Genomic DNA, 22,500 nt, shown 5'->3' with positions numbered 1-22,500 from the left:
AATTTTACGTTTTAAAGTATAACAGTTAAGTTGAAATATAATGAAGTACAGAAAGTAAAAAGCTGAGTTTTGGCTGGTATGTTTTTCACACCTACCAGCATATAAAAACAAATTAGAGTCACAAACAGCTTGCATGTCATTCATGTATAACAGAAATAAAAGGGGGCCTAAGACACTTCTCTGTGGAACTCTATTATTAATAATTGTTTCCTCAGAGATTGTCCCATTAATTTCTCTGGTAACATTCCACTTATGCACCATTAATTATACACATATTATAAATTCAGCCATTTAGCATCTACTTTGTGGCCATTACAAGTGTAATAACCAATTAAGAGGTTCATCTAGGTTGCTCTCTTAACCAAGAGGGTGGTAATACACACACAAAAAAATTACTTTTATACCATTGTCCAGCTTTTTCTCAGTTATTCAGCAAACATACAGCATGAACCACTTAAGGGACACCATTTTACAGAAAACAGTATGCATATTGTATTTAACTATACAGCAAGAAAGCAGTTCCTTTAATTAACACAATAAAATATAGGAACAATAGATTTTTTTTCTCATTTGCCAAATATGTCATTATATATTTGTTGCAGCAATTATATAATTTAATGTATAATTTAAATTTAATCTTTTCATTGAAATTGTTTTTCCCTATTTTAGTTTACCAAGCCAAGATTTGGTGGGTCCCACATTGCAGCAGCAAAGCCCAATCTAAGTATGGCTAGGAAACCATCTCAGGTTGTTGACCAGCCCAGCCCAGCAGTGTCCGGTGATCCTATAACAAGCACCTACTCTGTAAGTACTGGCATAATCCACATTGCATTCTATAAAGACACACTCCAATCCTGTGCACTTTTTAGAAACATATTTTGTATTTCAGGAAATCTCAACGTAATGAACAATACTATATTTCAATTATCATATAGTGTCAATGCGGGCAGATTGGTAATATAGTTGAATATTAAGTGTCCCTAACTGAACAAGCCAAAAGCCAAAGGCGACTACAGTACACTACTGTTTAAAAGTTGGTGAGGGGTTTTTAAAGAAATTGATACTTTTATTCAAGAAGATGCATTAAATACATTTGAAAATAGATTCAAATAAGCAGCGATTTTAAAATGCAATAATATGTCCCAGTATTACTGTTTTTGACTATATTAATCTTCAATATTCTTTTTTTTTAAATACGATTATAGTATTGTATAATTTCATCTAGGATGAGTTAAAATTATCGGACAGTTATGTTTGACTGTTTCTCTTGTTATATATACAACATCTATTATATTTCACTTATATTTCACATCATATTTATTATAATTGTACAGACACAAGACCCTGGAGTTCCAGCCTCTGTCCCCAGAACCACTGCAGATGTGACCAGTCCTACAGAGTCGTGCAGTATTGTCTCTGTAAGTAATTTAAAAATTCTATTGGTCTATAAAAGTAATTGAATTGGCATATTAACTGTAACTTAACACAAAGTAGCGTTAGCAGCTGACACAGTTTAAAAATTTTTTTGGAACATATGTATAAATTTTTTTCTATTAATGTACGGTAAAGTAAGTAGTTGACATCCACTCCAGTAGCTTCCTAAAACACTTTCAAGCTGAATAAACAATAACCAAGTAAACTCATAATGTTAGGACTTGGCTCCCCAAAGGATCAACTTGATATTAAATTTAAAGAAATATTTACATTATTATTTACATAATCAGATGTTTAAAATATTTTAAATAAAGAGATGTTGTTTGTAAAATTACAGAGGATAATCTTTCCTGGCTTTAAGAATATTCATTTCTTTTTGGATGACAGTAGTGATTAATACAAAAATATATTTTATTTTAAAGTTTTGATGTAGCAATAATCACTGTTTTATGTGAGGGTAGTTTTGGAAAAATAAAGTGCTTATTGAACAAATGACCTTGCTAAACTAAATGTTTGGTATTTTTCTTTCACAGACTGCTCCTTCTGGAGCATTGCTGCAAGCTCCATCTGGAGTTCGACTGCATCGTTTGTGGTCGGAGACCTTGCCACAGGAAGATCACAGGTGGATTGCCAGCAGACTTTTTAAATCGGGACCCAAGGGGAAACCAGAGCTTCGTGAAAACCTACAGCTCTGGTATTACCCACCACAGCCAGCACTTACATACAATCAGGCTCCAGCTCCAGACAGATTTTTTTGCCATGCTCTGTTGCTGTGGATGCCATACAAGCTGTGGAGGGTCAAGGTTCTCTGTCCCAATCCTGCCTGTGGACAGCACCAGCTGACAGGAGGCGGTCTGCACAAAAGGGCACGGCAGGTTCTGGACATCGACAGGATGTACAACATGGTCACAGAAACCCTCATCTGTGCCAAGTGTAAAGCCTCGCATGTGTCTTGGAGTCAGACTGTCCTTCAACAGTTGGATCTGGGCCATCGATCTGAGTTTCGGGTCATCCTCACACGGAAGTGAGTACACTTTCATTCCACATCCAGTTGATAGTCCATCATCACATTTATTAGCAAATACTTTACAAAACAAATATGTAAAATATATAAATGTGTGGATTTTGCTTTTCCTAAGGTATGCCTGTGATATGAGGGTCATTCGGCTTCTCCGTGAACGTGGCCTTGGCAACAGTCCCACCCGGGTCATAAAACAACTGCGAGAGAACCACAGCGAGGAGTGGCTCCAGCGGCTGGCCCGGTACACCACGCAATGTGTGGACTTCCTCAATGGACCCGGGGTGTTGCCAGTAAAATTTCAGGAACCCCCAGAGCCTACAGTGGTGCCAAGCTGTAAGTGGCTGCTTACAGTCTACAGCCAAGACATCCTGACAAGGCTGGATGAAATCCATGCAAGGATTACATCCACCTATGGCTCTATCTTGAAGATGGATTCCACTAAAAAGGTTAGTGGTGGATTTTTGTTAATTTATGTTGTTTTTTATTATATCAAAGCATGGCAGTCTGCAGTTTCATTACATTTACAGCATGCTTCATATCATGTATATTACAGATCACCAAGAAGCTGGCTGGGACGGCAAGAGGAACGGGACTCTGGCTTACCTCTGTTGGCAACGAGTTTGGTCAGGTGCTCATAAGTGTGCTTACAGCCCAGGAAGGAGCAGGACTGGACATTATGGTGGATGGTCTGGTGAAACGGTACCAGAAGGCTGGTGTGGACCCACCTGCTGTATTGTACGTGGACTGTGGCTGTTGCACTGAGGTGGGCGAGACCAAGCTCAAAACTAGATTCAGAGGTTGGCCAGATCTCCTGATACGCTTGGACATCTGGCATTTTATGCGCAGGATTGCCTTGGGGTGTACAACTGATGCCCATCAACTGTATCCCATCTTCATGTCACGGCTGTCAGCATGCATTTTTGAGTGGGATGCGGCTGATGTTTCTGAGCTTCGCGTGGCAAAGAGAGAGCAGCTGATATCCCAGGGTTGGCCTGCGCTGACAGATGAAGATGTCCACAAGCATCTCACCAGGGGAGAGCTGGCCCTTCATTGCCGGAGGAGGACCCATGGAGAGGAGACTACCATCCTTCTCCTTGAGCGACTGCTTACAGAGCTCCTGAGCAGCAGGGGCAATGACTCCCTGGGTGTTCCTCTCCTGGACAGAGAAAGGATGGAGCACATCTGGAATGTCCAGAAGAAGCATGTTAAATGCATTCAAGATCCCCCTGGTGTTGTGCTCTATACAGAGACGGGGAGCTTAACCAAGGGAGGCATGCTTCTGAAGACATACAGATGTGCAAGGGGCTCTACTTCTCTCGAGTCCTTTCATTTACATCTGAACCGGTTCATCCCAGGTATGTCTTTGTCACATACAATGTGCATGTGTAAAGAAAGCTCATTAAGTGTCTGTGTTTCTTAAAAACCCGCCATATGCTTGTGTCTATTTACAGGAACCAGTGCGAACAGTCTGAACTTTCAGATTTATCTGCTGGAGGGTCTACACCGGTGGAACCAGGACCGGGAGGCTGCTTCCCTGTCAATGGAGCCATCAGCTTTGCGTAGTTACACAGGAGAACTTGTTCACTGTGTAAACACCAACTACGAAAAGCTGTTTGGCAGGAAAGTGGTCCCCACATTTTGTTCCCCTGCACGTTACACCGGTGAGAGAATTTGTTATTGTTCATGATTTTGCAATTTCTGTGTAATCTCAGTCAATATATTAGATATAACTCTATAGTCTACCGTATCATATTTCTTATGCACATTTCTAAAGGCCTGTTAGTCCACTGACAGCAAGTTTGCTGAACCCAAGTTCAGTTTAATCAAAATATCCAAAACATTAAAAAAAACTTGGCAATACAAGAAACTGACGTTGACTTGACGTTGGCTAAACAAAACTCTCCAACAGCACGGCAGTTCAAAACGTTACATTCAATGCTAGACAAAGACTGAGGGCTAGAGATAAGGGCTAGACATAAGGGCTAGACATAAGGGCTAGACATAAGGGCTAGACACAAGGGCTAGACACAAGGGCTAGACACAAGGGCTAGACACAAGGGCTAGAGAAGGGCTAGACACAAGGGCTAGAGAAGGGCTAGACACAAGGGCTAGAGATAAGGGCTAGACATAAGGGCTAGACACAAGGGCTAGAGAAGGGCTAGACACAAGGGCTAGAGATAAGGGCTAGACACAAGGGCTAGACACAAGGGCTAGAGAAGGGCTAGACACAAGGGCTAGAGAAGGGCTAGACACAAGGGCTAGAGATAAGGGCTAGAGATAAGGGCTAGACACAAGGGCTAGACACAAGGGCTAGACACAAGGGCTAGACACAAGGGCTAGACACAAGGGCTAGACACAAGGGCTAGAGAAGGGCTAGACACAAGGGCTAGACACAAGGGCTAGACACAAGGGCTAACCCTAACCCATTCTAGACAAAGACTAATGGCAAACATGAGGGCTTAAGTGCAGAGTAAAAATCATGTTACATGTAAATATCAAATATGATCAGGCTTTTGAGGAAAATGTATTTGTACGTCTCTCAATCATCACTGTATTGCATTATGTTTTGCCATCCACAATTAAAGGTTTTGCGCCTCTGAATAAAAAAATGTTATCAGCTCTATTCTTACAATATCACACTATATGAGCTACTACAAAAGCCTAATTTATCAAATATCATACACAACATTTAATTTCTGCTTGTTTATTGTGTTTGTTTCAGGTGAGCTCATTGGAGTGCAGTACCTGTTCCAGCAGACTGGCCAGTCACTGCAGGACATGAATCCAGACTCTGAGCAGACCGCAGAGCTCATTGAGGACCTCAGTGTGGAGGAGCGAGATGAAGATGAGGGCTTCTGTGACATCAGCGAGGATCACACCATTACTGATCCGGAAGCTGTTCTGTCACCATCCTCCACACTCACACTGGGTTCTCCCACCCTGGTCACCAGCAGTGACATATCTGCACTGGGCTCCACATCCCCTTCACTGCTCCCTGACCCCACACATGGCCTCACACAGTCTCATTCATCAGCTGGACCTTCAGGGACTGCTGTCTCTCCTTTCCCCTCAGAGCCAGAGGATGCTGGTCAGGATGATGACGACGACGATGATGATGATGATGATGATGATGGAGAGATGGTAAATACCACTCCTTTGTATTTCTTTCAAATCAAGTATAATATTTCAAACAGTGATGAATTAACATCCATTGCTTTAAATCCAGACTTTCTACATATTCTAAATGTAAACGTAAAGCCTAAAGTCATAAGTAAGCAGGAAATATGCATCAAGTCAGATTTATTTCTATAGTGCTTTGATCTATACATATTGGGTCAAAAGAGCTTTTTTGTGATAAACAGGAAAATAACAGAATTTTGCATCAAATAGATGTCATGTAGTAATTTCTTTGTTTGTGTGTTTGTATTTTTAATAGGCTGTTGACTACCAAAATGTCCCGGGTTATCAGCATGTGGACAGGCTGGCAGAATATCTGGTGGAACTCCGGGGTCACACAACCCTCAGCCTGACCAACCAGGAAGCCAACACAATAATTGCTCTTTGGCAGAACCTGGATGACCAGGACAAGAAAGGGGTGGTGAAAGCAGCTCGTTACCAAAAGAGACTGCTGAGTGGACGCTTCAGAGTCCCAAAGAGGCCCACTCAGAACCCAGGGGTAGAGAGCACCATCAGATGTGTGCTGGGTGCAAGTGGCATAGCTGCTCAGTGGCCTGACTGTTGCCGTCTGGTGGAGACCATCTTCATCAGACTTTGCAATGCTCACCCAAGCCCCAAAAGAAAAGGCAAAGGAGCCCTGTCGAGATGGTCTCTGATCCTGCAAGACTATCGCAGGATAAGGCAGCTTGTACTGGGCAACGGCTTGGTGATGGGAGGGACGTCAATCCAGCTGGTGGAGGTTAACCAGAACACCCTGATTCAGTGGTACAACAACAGACAGAAAAAGCAGGAACTGTCTGTGCTGCTTCAGGGTATTCAGTTGCCTCAGCCCCTCCATGTTGCTCAGGAGCCTCTCCAGGTTGCTAAACGCTTACGGACTGAGCCAGAACAACCAGGGGAACAGCACCAGTTTAAGCTGCCAGAGAGCACAGCAGGTCAGGCAAAGCAGAGGCAGACTTCTGTTGGGCGACCCCCTCTCAGACCCAAGGCACCAGCGCAGAGCCAGATGTTGGTGACACCATCAGCCCCTGGATCATCACTGCAGATGGTACCAAATATTATGATACCAGCAGCACCAGGGTTCCACAGTGTGCCAGTGTTTCAGGTGCCAATGTACCAGGGAGTCCAAATGGTCCAGGGAATCCCAATGGTCCAAGGTGTTCAAATGGTACAAGGAATGCCAATGATCCAGCCACTGTTACAGCCTACAGTGGTGCGGGGAACCAGCTCACAGCCTGCTACACCAGAAACCATGCCTAAGAGACCCTACAGGAGAACTGTAGAGGCAAACACGTGCAAAAAATGTGGGCAATACAAAACCAGTGCAACGGGACATAGCCAGTACAGGGGCAGGGTGTATTGCCCACAGACTGAGACAGTTTGCAAGGAGGTGTGGTTAGAGGAAATGCGGCGAACCATTTCTAAATAATTTATCTTTTTTTTAATATGTATATATATATTATTGTATATAGCGTGAAATATTTTTAAACTTTATTTAACATTTTCTTTCTTGTTTTTGAAAACCTATTTATTGATTTTTACAATTGTACATTTAATATTTTAAAGTTGTTATTTAACATTTTATTGACCTTTTATGTTTGAAAATTTGTTTAACATTTTATTTTATTTAACATTCATTACTGTTCTGTTTGCATAATTGCAAAATAAAAACAAATTGGCAAAGTGATTGCATTTTGACTTTTTTACTTTCATATAACACTGCAGCAATAAAACATTTGTATATTAAAAGATCATTTGTACATTTCTTGATCTTGTGATAGACCTTTTTCAGCATATTGGTTATTCAGTAATGGGTCGCATCTTTGTTTATAATAATATAATAATAACACCGTTCCATTGATAATTGTATTTTTCTTTAAAGAACATCAAAAAACACAACAAACTATTTATGTGTATTTTATTAGAACTGGAACAGTATACATTAAAAAATATATTATTTCATTTAAATATAAATATTACAAAAATTTGTTTTGTTGACCTTTTTACTTTCATATAACACTGCAACAATAAAAAAATAATTTGTACATTTTCTTATTAATGTGACAAACATTTTTCATCAAATGGGTTGCATCTTTCAAATACAGATTTGCAAAAGTCTTGTGTGAATGTAACCTAAAACAAATGCTTGATTAGATCAAATATATAATAACTAGTAAATAATAACAACATTGGTAATTTTATTTTTCATGAAAGAATATCAAAAACACAACAAACTAATTACATATGTGTATTTTATTAACACTGGAACAGTATGCATCCAAAAATGTGTTTATTTAATTCAAATATAAATATTACAAAAAGCTGTCTTTTGCTGGAATCGAACCCCGGTCTTGGTGAGCACCTGCAATAGAAAACAGTGTAATGTAAATGCGTGATTTTCCCACACGAAGTAACCGGAAAAGGCATCACAAGACATATGCTTAGGAAGAAAAATCTCTGAACGTCACATTTCACCCTTTCTTTTCTTCATTTTTTCCCTCTCTTCTTCCCCTTCTCCCTTTCTTCCTTCCCCCTTTTCTTCCCTTCTTCCCCGCCTTTGTTGGACTATTGTTCCCCAGCTTTTCATTCCACATCCAGTTGATAGTCCATCATCACATTTATTAGCAAATACTTTACAAAACAAATATGTAAAATATATAAATGTGTGGATTTTGCTTTTCCTAAGGTATGCCTGTGATATGAGGGTCATTCGGCTTCTCCGTGAACGTGGCCTTGGCAACAGTCCCACCCGGGTCATAAAACAACTGCGAGAGAACCACAGCGAGGAGTGGCTCCAGCGGCTGGCCCGGTACACCACGCAATGTGTGGACTTCCTCAATGGACCCGGGGTGTTGCCAGTAAAATTTCAGGAACCCCCAGAGCCTACAGTGGTGCCAAGCTGTAAGTGGCTGCTTACAGTCTACAGCCAAGACATCCTGACAAGGCTGGATGAAATCCATGCAAGGATTACATCCACCTATGGCTCTATCTTGAAGATGGATTCCACTAAAAAGGTTAGTGGTGGATTTTTGTTAATTTATGTTGTTTTTTATTATATCAAAGCATGGCAGTCTGCAGTTTCATTACATTTACAGCATGCTTCATATCATGTATATTACAGATCACCAAGAAGCTGGCTGGGACGGCAAGAGGAACGGGACTCTGGCTTACCTCTGTTGGCAACGAGTTTGGTCAGGTGCTCATAAGTGTGCTTACAGCCCAGGAAGGAGCAGGACTGGACATTATGGTGGATGGTCTGGTGAAACGGTACCAGAAGGCTGGTGTGGACCCACCTGCTGTATTGTACGTGGACTGTGGCTGTTGCACTGAGGTGGGCGAGACCAAGCTCAAAACTAGATTCAGAGGTTGGCCAGATCTCCTGATACGCTTGGACATCTGGCATTTTATGCGCAGGATTGCCTTGGGGTGTACAACTGATGCCCATCAACTGTATCCCATCTTCATGTCACGGCTGTCAGCATGCATTTTTGAGTGGGATGCGGCTGATGTTTCTGAGCTTCGCGTGGCAAAGAGAGAGCAGCTGATATCCCAGGGTTGGCCTGCGCTGACAGATGAAGATGTCCACAAGCATCTCACCAGGGGAGAGCTGGCCCTTCATTGCCGGAGGAGGACCCATGGAGAGGAGACTACCATCCTTCTCCTTGAGCGACTGCTTACAGAGCTCCTGAGCAGCAGGGGCAATGACTCCCTGGGTGTTCCTCTCCTGGACAGAGAAAGGATGGAGCACATCTGGAATGTCCAGAAGAAGCATGTTAAATGCATTCAAGATCCCCCTGGTGTTGTGCTCTATACAGAGACGGGGAGCTTAACCAAGGGAGGCATGCTTCTGAAGACATACAGATGTGCAAGGGGCTCTACTTCTCTCGAGTCCTTTCATTTACATCTGAACCGGTTCATCCCAGGTATGTCTTTGTCACATACAATGTGCATGTGTAAAGAAAGCTCATTAAGTGTCTGTGTTTCTTAAAAACCCGCCATATGCTTGTGTCTATTTACAGGAACCAGTGCGAACAGTCTGAACTTTCAGATTTATCTGCTGGAGGGTCTACACCGGTGGAACCAGGACCGGGAGGCTGCTTCCCTGTCAATGGAGCCATCAGCTTTGCGTAGTTACACAGGAGAACTTGTTCACTGTGTAAACACCAACTACGAAAAGCTGTTTGGCAGGAAAGTGGTCCCCACATTTTGTTCCCCTGCACGTTACACCGGTGAGAGAATTTGTTATTGTTCATGATTTTGCAATTTCTGTGTAATCTCAGTCAATATATTAGATATAACTCTATAGTCTACCGTATCATATTTCTTATGCACATTTCTAAAGGCCTGTTAGTCCACTGACAGCAAGTTTGCTGAACCCAAGTTCAGTTTAATCAAAATATCCAAAACATTAAAAAAAACTTGGCAATACAAGAAACTGACGTTGACTTGACGTTGGCTAAACAAAACTCTCCAACAGCACGGCAGTTCAAAACGTTACATTCAATGCTAGACAAAGACTGAGGGCTAGAGATAAGGGCTAGACATAAGGGCTAGACATAAGGGCTAGACATAAGGGCTAGACACAAGGGCTAGACACAAGGGCTAGACACAAGGGCTAGACACAAGGGCTAGAGAAGGGCTAGACACAAGGGCTAGAGAAGGGCTAGACACAAGGGCTAGAGATAAGGGCTAGACATAAGGGCTAGACACAAGGGCTAGAGAAGGGCTAGACACAAGGGCTAGAGATAAGGGCTAGACACAAGGGCTAGACACAAGGGCTAGAGAAGGGCTAGACACAAGGGCTAGAGAAGGGCTAGACACAAGGGCTAGAGATAAGGGCTAGAGATAAGGGCTAGACACAAGGGCTAGACACAAGGGCTAGACACAAGGGCTAGACACAAGGGCTAGACACAAGGGCTAGACACAAGGGCTAGAGAAGGGCTAGACACAAGGGCTAGACACAAGGGCTAGACACAAGGGCTAACCCTAACCCATTCTAGACAAAGACTAATGGCAAACATGAGGGCTTAAGTGCAGAGTAAAAATCATGTTACATGTAAATATCAAATATGATCAGGCTTTTGAGGAAAATGTATTTGTACGTCTCTCAATCATCACTGTATTGCATTATGTTTTGCCATCCACAATTAAAGGTTTTGCGCCTCTGAATAAAAAAATGTTATCAGCTCTATTCTTACAATATCACACTATATGAGCTACTACAAAAGCCTAATTTATCAAATATCATACACAACATTTAATTTCTGCTTGTTTATTGTGTTTGTTTCAGGTGAGCTCATTGGAGTGCAGTACCTGTTCCAGCAGACTGGCCAGTCACTGCAGGACATGAATCCAGACTCTGAGCAGACCGCAGAGCTCATTGAGGACCTCAGTGTGGAGGAGCGAGATGAAGATGAGGGCTTCTGTGACATCAGCGAGGATCACACCATTACTGATCCGGAAGCTGTTCTGTCACCATCCTCCACACTCACACTGGGTTCTCCCACCCTGGTCACCAGCAGTGACATATCTGCACTGGGCTCCACATCCCCTTCACTGCTCCCTGACCCCACACATGGCCTCACACAGTCTCATTCATCAGCTGGACCTTCAGGGACTGCTGTCTCTCCTTTCCCCTCAGAGCCAGAGGATGCTGGTCAGGATGATGACGACGACGATGATGATGATGATGATGATGATGGAGAGATGGTAAATACCACTCCTTTGTATTTCTTTCAAATCAAGTATAATATTTCAAACAGTGATGAATTAACATCCATTGCTTTAAATCCAGACTTTCTACATATTCTAAATGTAAACGTAAAGCCTAAAGTCATAAGTAAGCAGGAAATATGCATCAAGTCAGATTTATTTCTATAGTGCTTTGATCTATACATATTGGGTCAAAAGAGCTTTTTTGTGATAAACAGGAAAATAACAGAATTTTGCATCAAATAGATGTCATGTAGTAATTTCTTTGTTTGTGTGTTTGTATTTTTAATAGGCTGTTGACTACCAAAATGTCCCGGGTTATCAGCATGTGGACAGGCTGGCAGAATATCTGGTGGAACTCCGGGGTCACACAACCCTCAGCCTGACCAACCAGGAAGCCAACACAATAATTGCTCTTTGGCAGAACCTGGATGACCAGGACAAGAAAGGGGTGGTGAAAGCAGCTCGTTACCAAAAGAGACTGCTGAGTGGACGCTTCAGAGTCCCAAAGAGGCCCACTCAGAACCCAGGGGTAGAGAGCACCATCAGATGTGTGCTGGGTGCAAGTGGCATAGCTGCTCAGTGGCCTGACTGTTGCCGTCTGGTGGAGACCATCTTCATCAGACTTTGCAATGCTCACCCAAGCCCCAAAAGAAAAGGCAAAGGAGCCCTGTCGAGATGGTCTCTGATCCTGCAAGACTATCGCAGGATAAGGCAGCTTGTACTGGGCAACGGCTTGGTGATGGGAGGGACGTCAATCCAGCTGGTGGAGGTTAACCAGAACACCCTGATTCAGTGGTACAACAACAGACAGAAAAAGCAGGAACTGTCTGTGCTGCTTCAGGGTATTCAGTTGCCTCAGCCCCTCCATGTTGCTCAGGAGCCTCTCCAGGTTGCTAAACGCTTACGGACTGAGCCAGAACAACCAGGGGAACAGCACCAGTTTAAGCTGCCAGAGAGCACAGCAGGTCAGGCAAAGCAGAGGCAGACTTCTGTTGGGCGACCCCCTCTCAGACCCAAGGCACCAGCGCAGAGCCAGATGTTGGTGACACCATCAGCCCCTGGATCATCACTGCAGATGGTACCAAATATTATGATACCAGCAGCACCAGGGTTCCACAGTGTGCCAGTGTTTCAGGTGCCAATGTACCAGGGAGTCCAAATGGTCCAGGGAATCCCAATGGTCCAAGGTGTTCAAATGGTACAAGGAATGCCAATGATCCAGCCACTGTTACAGCCTACAGTGGTGCGGGGAACCAGCTCACAGCCTGCTACACCAGAAACCATGCCTAAGAGACCCTACAGGAGAACTGTAGAGGCAAACACGTGCAAAAAATGTGGGCAATACAAAACCAGTGCAACGGGACATAGCCAGTACAGGGGCAGGGTGTATTGCCCACAGACTGAGACAGTTTGCAAGGAGGTGTGGTTAGAGGAAATGCGGCGAACCATTTCTAAATAATTTATCTTTTTTTTAATATGTATATATATATTATTGTATATAGCGTGAAATATTTTTAAACTTTATTTAACATTTTCTTTCTTGTTTTTGAAAACCTATTTATTGATTTTTACAATTGTACATTTAATATTTTAAAGTTGTTATTTAACATTTTATTGACCTTTTATGTTTGAAAATTTGTTTAACATTTTATTTTATTTAACATTCATTACTGTTCTGTTTGCATAATTGCAAAATAAAAACAAATTGGCAAAGTGATTGCATTTTGACTTTTTTACTTTCATATAACACTGCAGCAATAAAACATTTGTATATTAAAAGATCATTTGTACATTTCTTGATCTTGTGATAGACCTTTTTCAGCATATTGGTTATTCAGTAATGGGTCGCATCTTTGTTTATAATAATATAATAATAACACCGTTCCATTGATAATTGTATTTTTCTTTAAAGAACATCAAAAAACACAACAAACTATTTATGTGTATTTTATTAGAACTGGAACAGTATACATTAAAAAATATATTATTTCATTTAAATATAAATATTACAAAAATTTGTTTTGTTGACCTTTTTACTTTCATATAACACTGCAACAATAAAAAAATAATTTGTACATTTTCTTATTAATGTGACAAACATTTTTCATCAAATGGGTTGCATCTTTCAAATACAGATTTGCAAAAGTCTTGTGTGAATGTAACCTAAAACAAATGCTTGATTAGATCAAATATATAATAACTAGTAAATAATAACAACATTGGTAATTTTATTTTTCATGAAAGAATATCAAAAACACAACAAACTAATTACATATGTGTATTTTATTAACACTGGAACAGTATGCATCCAAAAATGTGTTTATTTAATTCAAATATAAATATTACAAAAAGCTGTCTTTTGCTGGAATCGAACCCCGGTCTTGGTGAGCACCTGCAATAGAAAACAGTGTAATGTAAATGCGTGATTTTCCCACACGAAGTAACCGGAAAAGGCATCACAAGACATATGCTTAGGAAGAAAAATCTCTGAACGTCACATTTCACCCTTTCTTTTCTTCATTTTTTCCCTCTCTTCTTCCCCTTCTCCCTTTCTTCCTTCCCCCTTTTCTTCCCTTCTTCCCCGCCTTTGTTGGACTATTGTTCCCCAGCTTTTCATTCCACATCCAGTTGATAGTCCATCATCACATTTATTAGCAAATACTTTACAAAACAAATATGTAAAATATATAAATGTGTGGATTTTGCTTTTCCTAAGGTATGCCTGTGATATGAGGGTCATTCGGCTTCTCCGTGAACGTGGCCTTGGCAACAGTCCCACCCGGGTCATAAAACAACTGCGAGAGAACCACAGCGAGGAGTGGCTCCAGCGGCTGGCCCGGTACACCACGCAATGTGTGGACTTCCTCAATGGACCCGGGGTGTTGCCAGTAAAATTTCAGGAACCCCCAGAGCCTACAGTGGTGCCAAGCTGTAAGTGGCTGCTTACAGTCTACAGCCAAGACATCCTGACAAGGCTGGATGAAATCCATGCAAGGATTACATCCACCTATGGCTCTATCTTGAAGATGGATTCCACTAAAAAGGTTAGTGGTGGATTTTTGTTAATTTATGTTGTTTTTTATTATATCAAAGCATGGCAGTCTGCAGTTTCATTACATTTACAGCATGCTTCATATCATGTATATTACAGATCACCAAGAAGCTGGCTGGGACGGCAAGAGGAACGGGACTCTGGCTTACCTCTGTTGGCAACGAGTTTGGTCAGGTGCTCATAAGTGTGCTTACAGCCCAGGAAGGAGCAGGACTGGACATTATGGTGGATGGTCTGGTGAAACGGTACCAGAAGGCTGGTGTGGACCCACCTGCTGTATTGTACGTGGACTGTGGCTGTTGCACTGAGGTGGGCGAGACCAAGCTCAAAACTAGATTCAGAGGTTGGCCAGATCTCCTGATACGCTTGGACATCTGGCATTTTATGCGCAGGATTGCCTTGGGGTGTACAACTGATGCCCATCAACTGTATCCCATCTTCATGTCACGGCTGTCAGCATGCATTTTTGAGTGGGATGCGGCTGATGTTTCTGAGCTTCGCGTGGCAAAGAGAGAGCAGCTGATATCCCAGGGTTGGCCTGCGCTGACAGATGAAGATGTCCACAAGCATCTCACCAGGGGAGAGCTGGCCCTTCATTGCCGGAGGAGGACCCATGGAGAGGAGACTACCATCCTTCTCCTTGAGCGACTGCTTACAGAGCTCCTGAGCAGCAGGGGCAATGACTCCCTGGGTGTTCCTCTCCTGGACAGAGAAAGGATGGAGCACATCTGGAATGTCCAGAAGAAGCATGTTAAATGCATTCAAGATCCCCCTGGTGTTGTGCTCTATACAGAGACGGGGAGCTTAACCAAGGGAGGCATGCTTCTGAAGACATACAGATGTGCAAGGGGCTCTACTTCTCTCGAGTCCTTTCATTTACATCTGAACCGGTTCATCCCAGGTATGTCTTTGTCACATACAATGTGCATGTGTAAAGAAAGCTCATTAAGTGTCTGTGTTTCTTAAAAACCCGCCATATGCTTGTGTCTATTTACAGGAACCAGTGCGAACAGTCTGAACTTTCAGATTTATCTGCTGGAGGGTCTACACCGGTGGAACCAGGACCGGGAGGCTGCTTCCCTGTCAATGGAGCCATCAGCTTTGCGTAGTTACACAGGAGAACTTGTTCACTGTGTAAACACCAACTACGAAAAGCTGTTTGGCAGGAAAGTGGTCCCCACATTTTGTTCCCCTGCACGTTACACCGGTGAGAGAATTTGTTATTGTTCATGATTTTGCAATTTCTGTGTAATCTCAGTCAATATATTAGATATAACTCTATAGTCTACCGTATCATATTTCTTATGCACATTTCTAAAGGCCTGTTAGTCCACTGACAGCAAGTTTGCTGAACCCAAGTTCAGTTTAATCAAAATATCCAAAACATTAAAAAAAACTTGGCAATACAAGAAACTGACGTTGACTTGACGTTGGCTAAACAAAACTCTCCAACAGCACGGCAGTTCAAAACGTTACATTCAATGCTAGACAAAGACTGAGGGCTAGAGATAAGGGCTAGACATAAGGGCTAGACATAAGGGCTAGACATAAGGGCTAGACACAAGGGCTAGACACAAGGGCTAGACACAAGGGCTAGACACAAGGGCTAGAGAAGGGCTAGACACAAGGGCTAGAGAAGGGCTAGACACAAGGGCTAGAGATAAGGGCTAGACATAAGGGCTAGACACAAGGGCTAGAGAAGGGCTAGACACAAGGGCTAGAGATAAGGGCTAGACACAAGGGCTAGACACAAGGGCTAGAGAAGGGCTAGACACAAGGGCTAGAGAAGGGCTAGACACAAGGGCTAGAGATAAGGGCTAGAGATAAGGGCTAGACACAAGGGCTAGACACAAGGGCTAGACACAAGGGCTAGACACAAGGGCTAGACACAAGGGCTAGACACAAGGGCTAGAGAAGGGCTAGACACAAGGGCTAGACACAAGGGCTAGACACAAGGGCTAACCCTAACCCATTCTAGACAAAGACTAATGGCAAACATGAGGGCTTAAGTGCAGAGTAAAAATCATGTTACATGTAAATATCAAATATGATCAGGCTTTTGAGGAAAATGTATTTGTACGTCTCTCAATCATCACTGTATTGCATTATGTTTTGCCATCCACAATTAAAGGTTTTGCGCCTCTGAATAAAAAAATGTTATCAGCTCTATTCTTACAATATCACACTATATGAGCTACTACAAAAGCCTAATTTATCAAATATCATACACAACATTTAATTTCTGCTTGTTTATTGTGTTTGTTTCAGGTGAGCTCATTGGAGTGCAGTACCTGTTCCAGCAGACTGGCCAGTCACTGCAGGACATGAATCCAGACTCTGAGCAGACCGCAGAGCTCATTGAGGACCTCAGTGTGGAGGAGCGAGATGAAGATGAGGGCTTCTGTGACATCAGCGAGGATCACACCATTACTGATCCGGAAGCTGTTCTGTCACCATCCTCCACACTCACACTGGGTTCTCCCACCCTGGTCACCAGCAGTGACATATCTGCACTGGGCTCCACATCCCCTTCACTGCTCCCTGACCCCACACATGGCCTCACACAGTCTCATTCATCAGCTGGACCTTCAGGGACTGCTGTCTCTCCTTTCCCCTCAGAGCCAGAGGATGCTGGTCAGGATGATGACGACGACGATGATGATGATGATGATGATGATGGAGAGATGGTAAATACCACTCCTTTGTATTTCTTTCAAATCAAGTATAATATTTCAAACAGTGATGAATTAACATCCATTGCTTTAAATCCAGACTTTCTACATATTCTAAATGTAAACGTAAAGCCTAAAGTCATAAGTAAGCAGGAAATATGCATCAAGTCAGATTTATTTCTATAGTGCTTTGATCTATACATATTGGGTCAAAAGAGCTTTTTTGTGATAAACAGGAAAATAACAGAATTTTGCATCAAATAGATGTCATGTAGTAATTTCTTTGTTTGTGTGTTTGTATTTTTAATAGGCTGTTGACTACCAAAATGTCCCGGGTTATCAGCATGTGGACAGGCTGGCAGAATATCTGGTGGAACTCCGGGGTCACACAACCCTCAGCCTGACCAACCAGGAAGCCAACACAATAATTGCTCTTTGGCAGAACCTGGATGACCAGGACAAGAAAGGGGTGGTGAAAGCAGCTCGTTACCAAAAGAGACTGCTGAGTGGACGCTTCAGAGTCCCAAAGAGGCCCACTCAGAACCCAGGGGTAGAGAGCACCATCAGATGTGTGCTGGGTGCAAGTGGCATAGCTGCTCAGTGGCCTGACTGTTGCCGTCTGGTGGAGACCATCTTCATCAGACTTTGCAATGCTCACCCAAGCCCCAAAAGAAAAGGCAAAGGAGCCCTGTCGAGATGGTCTCTGATCCTGCAAGACTATCGCAGGATAAGGCAGCTTGTACTGGGCAACGGCTTGGTGATGGGAGGGACGTCAATCCAGCTGGTGGAGGTTAACCAGAACACCCTGATTCAGTGGTACAACAACAGACAGAAAAAGCAGGAACTGTCTGTGCTGCTTCAGGGTATTCAGTTGCCTCAGCCCCTCCATGTTGCTCAGGAGCCTCTCCAGGTTGCTAAACGCTTACGGACTGAGCCAGAACAACCAGGGGAACAGCACCAGTTTAAGCTGCCAGAGAGCACAGCAGGTCAGGCAAAGCAGAGGCAGACTTCTGTTGGGCGACCCCCTCTCAGACCCAAGGCACCAGCGCAGAGCCAGATGTTGGTGACACCATCAGCCCCTGGATCATCACTGCAGATGGTACCAAATATTATGATACCAGCAGCACCAGGGTTCCACAGTGTGCCAGTGTTTCAGGTGCCAATGTACCAGGGAGTCCAAATGGTCCAGGGAATCCCAATGGTCCAAGGTGTTCAAATGGTACAAGGAATGCCAATGATCCAGCCACTGTTACAGCCTACAGTGGTGCGGGGAACCAGCTCACAGCCTGCTACACCAGAAACCATGCCTAAGAGACCCTACAGGAGAACTGTAGAGGCAAACACGTGCAAAAAATGTGGGCAATACAAAACCAGTGCAACGGGACATAGCCAGTACAGGGGCAGGGTGTATTGCCCACAGACTGAGACAGTTTGCAAGGAGGTGTGGTTAGAGGAAATGCGGCGAACCATTTCTAAATAATTTATCTTTTTTTTAATATGTATATATATATTATTGTATATAGCGTGGAATATTTTTAAACTTTATTTAACATTTTCTTTCTTGTTTTTGAAAACCTATTTATTGATTTTTACAATTGTACATTTAATATTTTAAAGTTGTTATTTAACATTTTATTGACCTTTTATGTTTGAAAATTTGTTTAACATTTTATTTTATTTAACATTCATTACTGTTCTGTTTGCATAATTGCAAAATAAAAACAAATTGGCAAAGTGATTGCATTTTGACTTTTTTACTTTCATATAACACTGCAGCAATAAAACATTTGTATATTAAAAGATCATTTGTACATTTCTTGATCTTGTGATAGACCTTTTTCAGCATATTGGTTATTCAGTAATGGGTCGCATCTTTGTTTATAATAATATAATAATAACACCGTTCCATTGATAATTGTATTTTTCTTTAAAGAACATCAAAAAACACAACAAACTATTTATGTGTATTTTATTAGAACTGGAACAGTATACATTAAAAAATATATTATTTCATTTAAATATAAATATTACAAAAATTTGTTTTGTTGACCTTTTTACTTTCATATAACACTGCAACAATAAAAAAATAATTTGTACATTTTCTTATTAATGTGACAAACATTTTTCAGCAAATGGGTTGCATCTTTCAAATACAGATTTGCAAAAGTCTTGTGTGAATGTAACCTAAAACAAATGCTTGATTAGATCAAATATATAATAACTAGTAAATAATAACAACATTGGTAATTTTATTTTTCATGAAAGAATATCAAAAACACAACAAACAAATTACATATGTGTATTTTATTAACACTGGAACAGTATGCATCCAAAAATGTGTTTATTTAATTCAAATATAAATATTACAAAAAGCTGTCTTTTGCTGGAATCGAACCCCGGTCTTGGTGAGCACCTGCAATAGAAAACAGTGTAATGTAAATGCGTGATTTTCCCACACGAAGTAACCGGAAAAGGCATCACAAGACATATGCTTAGGAAGAAAAATCTCTGAACGTCACATTTCACCCTTTCTTTTCTTCATTTTTTCCCTCTCTTCTTCCCCTTCTCCCTTTCTTCCTTCCCCCTTTTCTTCCCTTCTTCCCCGCCTTTGTTGGACTATTGTTCCCCAGCTTGAGGCCAGTGCCTTATCCATTAGGCCACTGGGGCTGTTAAAGCCCATCTCTCGTGTGCCCCATTACTTCTGCTTCAGTGACAACAAAAGGCTTGGCATTTACACATGGCCAGCACACAAAGTGATCCACTGAGCGGCTGCTTCGACAGGCCACTGGGGTATGACTCGCTTGCTCTTCTAATTCTCCATCTCATTCAGGTGGCTCAGTTAATGAGGCATTTAAACAGGTCCTACACACAAAGATTTCTCAACAAGCGACTACTACACCAGCTTTCCAGAACATTGTGCAGTATTGTTATAGTTCCAGGACCAAGAGGCTCCAGGTTTTCACAAGCGGGATGTGGAAGTTGCTCTTAATTTGGGATAAAGCATGTAAATAAGAGAAGAAGCCTTAGCAGAGGATGGTTTCGATCCATCGACCTCTGGGTTATGGGCCCAGCACGCTTCCGCTGCGCCACTCTGCTTGTTATAGAAAAGCTCCCATTCACAGGTGTTTTCAAAATGACTTGCGTTTAGGCACACATGAAGTAACACATGAAGTGCCTCTGCCAGAAAAGTCATTAATGAGATCAGGTGAAAGCAACAAAGGGTTTTTAGCTTTGAGCAGAGGCAGCTTTTCTTCAGCAAGGAACAGAGCATTATATAAGTAAAAAAAAAAAAAAAAAGTCTTAGCAGAGGATGGTTTCAATCCATCGACCTCTGGGTTATGGGGCCAGCACGCTTCCGCTGCGCCACTCTGCTCCTGGCGACACATGCGCCGTTCCCAGATGCTTTGGAAAGGACTTGTGTTTAGGCACACATCAAGTGCTCCTCTGTCATAAACGAGAACAGATGAAAACAACAAAGGGTTTTAGCATAGACCTGTGGCAGCTTTTCTTCAAGTGGGGACAGAGAATTTGCATAAGTAAAGAAGACTTAGCAGAGGATGGTTTCGATCCATCGACCTCTGGGTTATGGGCCCAGCACGCTTCCGCTGCGCCACTCTGCTGAAAACCACCCTAGACAGGACTCGAACCCACAAACATTGGCATAGGAGGCCAGTGACTTATCCATTAGGACACTGAGGCTGTAAAAAATAAGCCCTTGTATGCCCCATTTACTGCTGATTCCGTGACAACAATAGGCTTGGTATTTAATCAAGGCCAGCACACAAAGTAATCCAGATGAGCAATTCATTTACCAGGCCACCGGGCCACTCTGCTCGCCATAGAAGAGCTCCAATTCACAGGTGTTTTCAATAGGACTTGCGTTTAGGCACACACAAAGTGGTCCTCAGTCACAGATGATATCTGGTGAAAATGATTATGGCTTCAGAATAGAAGTGCATTAGCTCTTCTTCAAATAGGAACAAGACACGTAAATAAGTAAAGTGGTCTTAGCAGAGGATGGTTTCGATCCATCGACCTCTGGGTTATGGGCCCAGCACGCTTCCGCTGTGCCACTCTGCTGTAAACCCACCCCAGATGGGACTCTAACCCACAATCCCTGGCTTAGGAGGCCAGTGCCTTATCCATTAGGCCACTGGGGCTGTTAAAGCCCATCTCTCGTGTGCCCCATTACTTCTGCTTCAGTGACAACAAAAGGCTTGGCATTTACACATGGCCAGCACACAAAGTGATCCACTGAGCGGCTGCTTCGACAGGCCACTGGGGTATGACTCGCTTGCTCTTCTAATTCTCCATCTCATTCAGGTGGCTCAGTTAATGAGGCATTTAAACAGGTCCTACACACAAAGATTTCTCAACAAGCGACTACTACACCAGCTTTCCAGAACATTGTGCAGTATTGTTATAGTTCCAGGACCAAGAGGCTCCAGGTTTTCACAAGCGGGATGTGGAAGTTGCTCTTAATTTGGGATAAACCATGTAAATAAGAGAAGAAGCCTTAGCAGAGGATGGTTTCGATCCATCGACCTCTGGGTTATGGGCCCAGCACGCTTCCGCTGCGCCACTCTGCTTGTTATAGAAAAGCTCCCATTCACAGGTGTTTTCAAAATGACTTGCGTTTAGGCACACATGAAGTAACACATGAAGTGCCTCTGCCAGAAAAGTCATTAATGAGATCAGGTGAAAGCAACAAAGGGTTTTTAGCTTTGAGCAGAGGCAGCTTTTCTTCAGCAAGGAACAGAGCATTATATAAGTAAAAAAAAAAAAAGAAAGTCTTAGCAGAGGATGGTTTCAATCCATCGACCTCTGGGTTATGGGCCCAGCACGCTTCCGCTGCGCCACTCTGCTCCTGGCGACACATGCGCCGTTCCCAGATGCTTTGGAAAGGACTTGTGTTTAGGCACACATCAAGTGCTCCTCTGTCATAAACGAGAACAGATGAAAACAACAAAGGGTTTTAGCATAGACCTGTGGCAGCTTTTCTTCAAGTGGGGACAGAGAATTTGCATAAGTAAAGAAGACTTAGCAGAGGATGGTTTCGATCCATCGACCTCTGGGTTATGGGCCCAGCACGCTTCCGCTGCGCCACTCTGCTGAAAACCACCCTAGACAGGACTCGAACCCACAAACATTGGCATAGGAGGCCAGTGACTTATCCATTAGGACACTGGGGCTGTCAAAAATAAGCCCTTGTATGCCCCATTTACTGCTGATTCCGTGACAACAATAGGCTTGGTATTTAATCGAGGCCAGCACACAAAGTAATCCAGATGAACAATTCATTTACCAGGCCACCGGGCCACTCTGCTCGCCATAGAAGAGCTCCAATTCACAGGTGCTTTCAATAGGACTTGCGTTTAGGCACACACAAAGTGGTCCTCAGTCACAGATGATATCTGGTGAAAATGATT

The 22,500-nt window shown here is 42.8% G+C and overlaps 1 protein-coding gene, 1 long non-coding RNA gene and 1 other non-coding gene across 4 annotated transcripts in view; 2 read left to right on the top strand and 1 right to left on the bottom strand.

Moving 5' to 3' along the window:
* The window catches only part of LOC137075910 (uncharacterized), a 2,226-nt gene extending 1,523 nt beyond the window's left edge, over positions 1-703 (top strand). For both annotated transcript variants that reach the window (XR_010905115.1, XR_010905114.1), the window contains one exon: positions 670-703. This is a non-coding gene — a long non-coding RNA (uncharacterized lncRNA). The remainder of the gene's footprint in view (positions 1-669) is intronic.
* Positions 704-726: 23 nt separating this feature from the next.
* Positions 727-18,551, top strand: LOC137075807 (uncharacterized). Its single transcript, XM_067444762.1, has 18 exons — positions 727-804; positions 1,335-1,418; positions 1,968-2,458; positions 2,574-2,901; positions 3,009-3,810; positions 3,907-4,116; positions 5,178-5,596; positions 5,892-7,042; positions 8,319-8,646; positions 8,754-9,555; positions 9,652-9,861; positions 10,923-11,341; positions 11,637-12,787; positions 14,064-14,391; positions 14,499-15,300; positions 15,397-15,606; positions 16,668-17,086; positions 17,382-18,551. The coding sequence occupies exons 1-18, from the start codon at positions 727-729 to the stop codon at positions 18,549-18,551; spliced, it is 9,402 nt and encodes a 3,133-aa protein (XP_067300863.1).
* A 2,607-nt stretch (positions 18,552-21,158) lies between these two features.
* trnar-ccu (transfer RNA arginine (anticodon CCU)) lies at positions 21,159-21,231 on the bottom strand. Its single transcript has one exon. It is a non-coding gene; the product is annotated as a tRNA-Arg (tRNA).
* Positions 21,232-22,500: the final 1,269 nt, after the last annotated feature.

This window comes from Pseudorasbora parva, chromosome 5, assembly GCF_024679245.1.
Source record: "Pseudorasbora parva isolate DD20220531a chromosome 5, ASM2467924v1, whole genome shotgun sequence".
NCBI lineage: Eukaryota > Metazoa > Chordata > Actinopteri > Cypriniformes > Gobionidae > Pseudorasbora > Pseudorasbora parva.
This window is presented reverse-complemented; position numbering and strand designations above follow the sequence as displayed.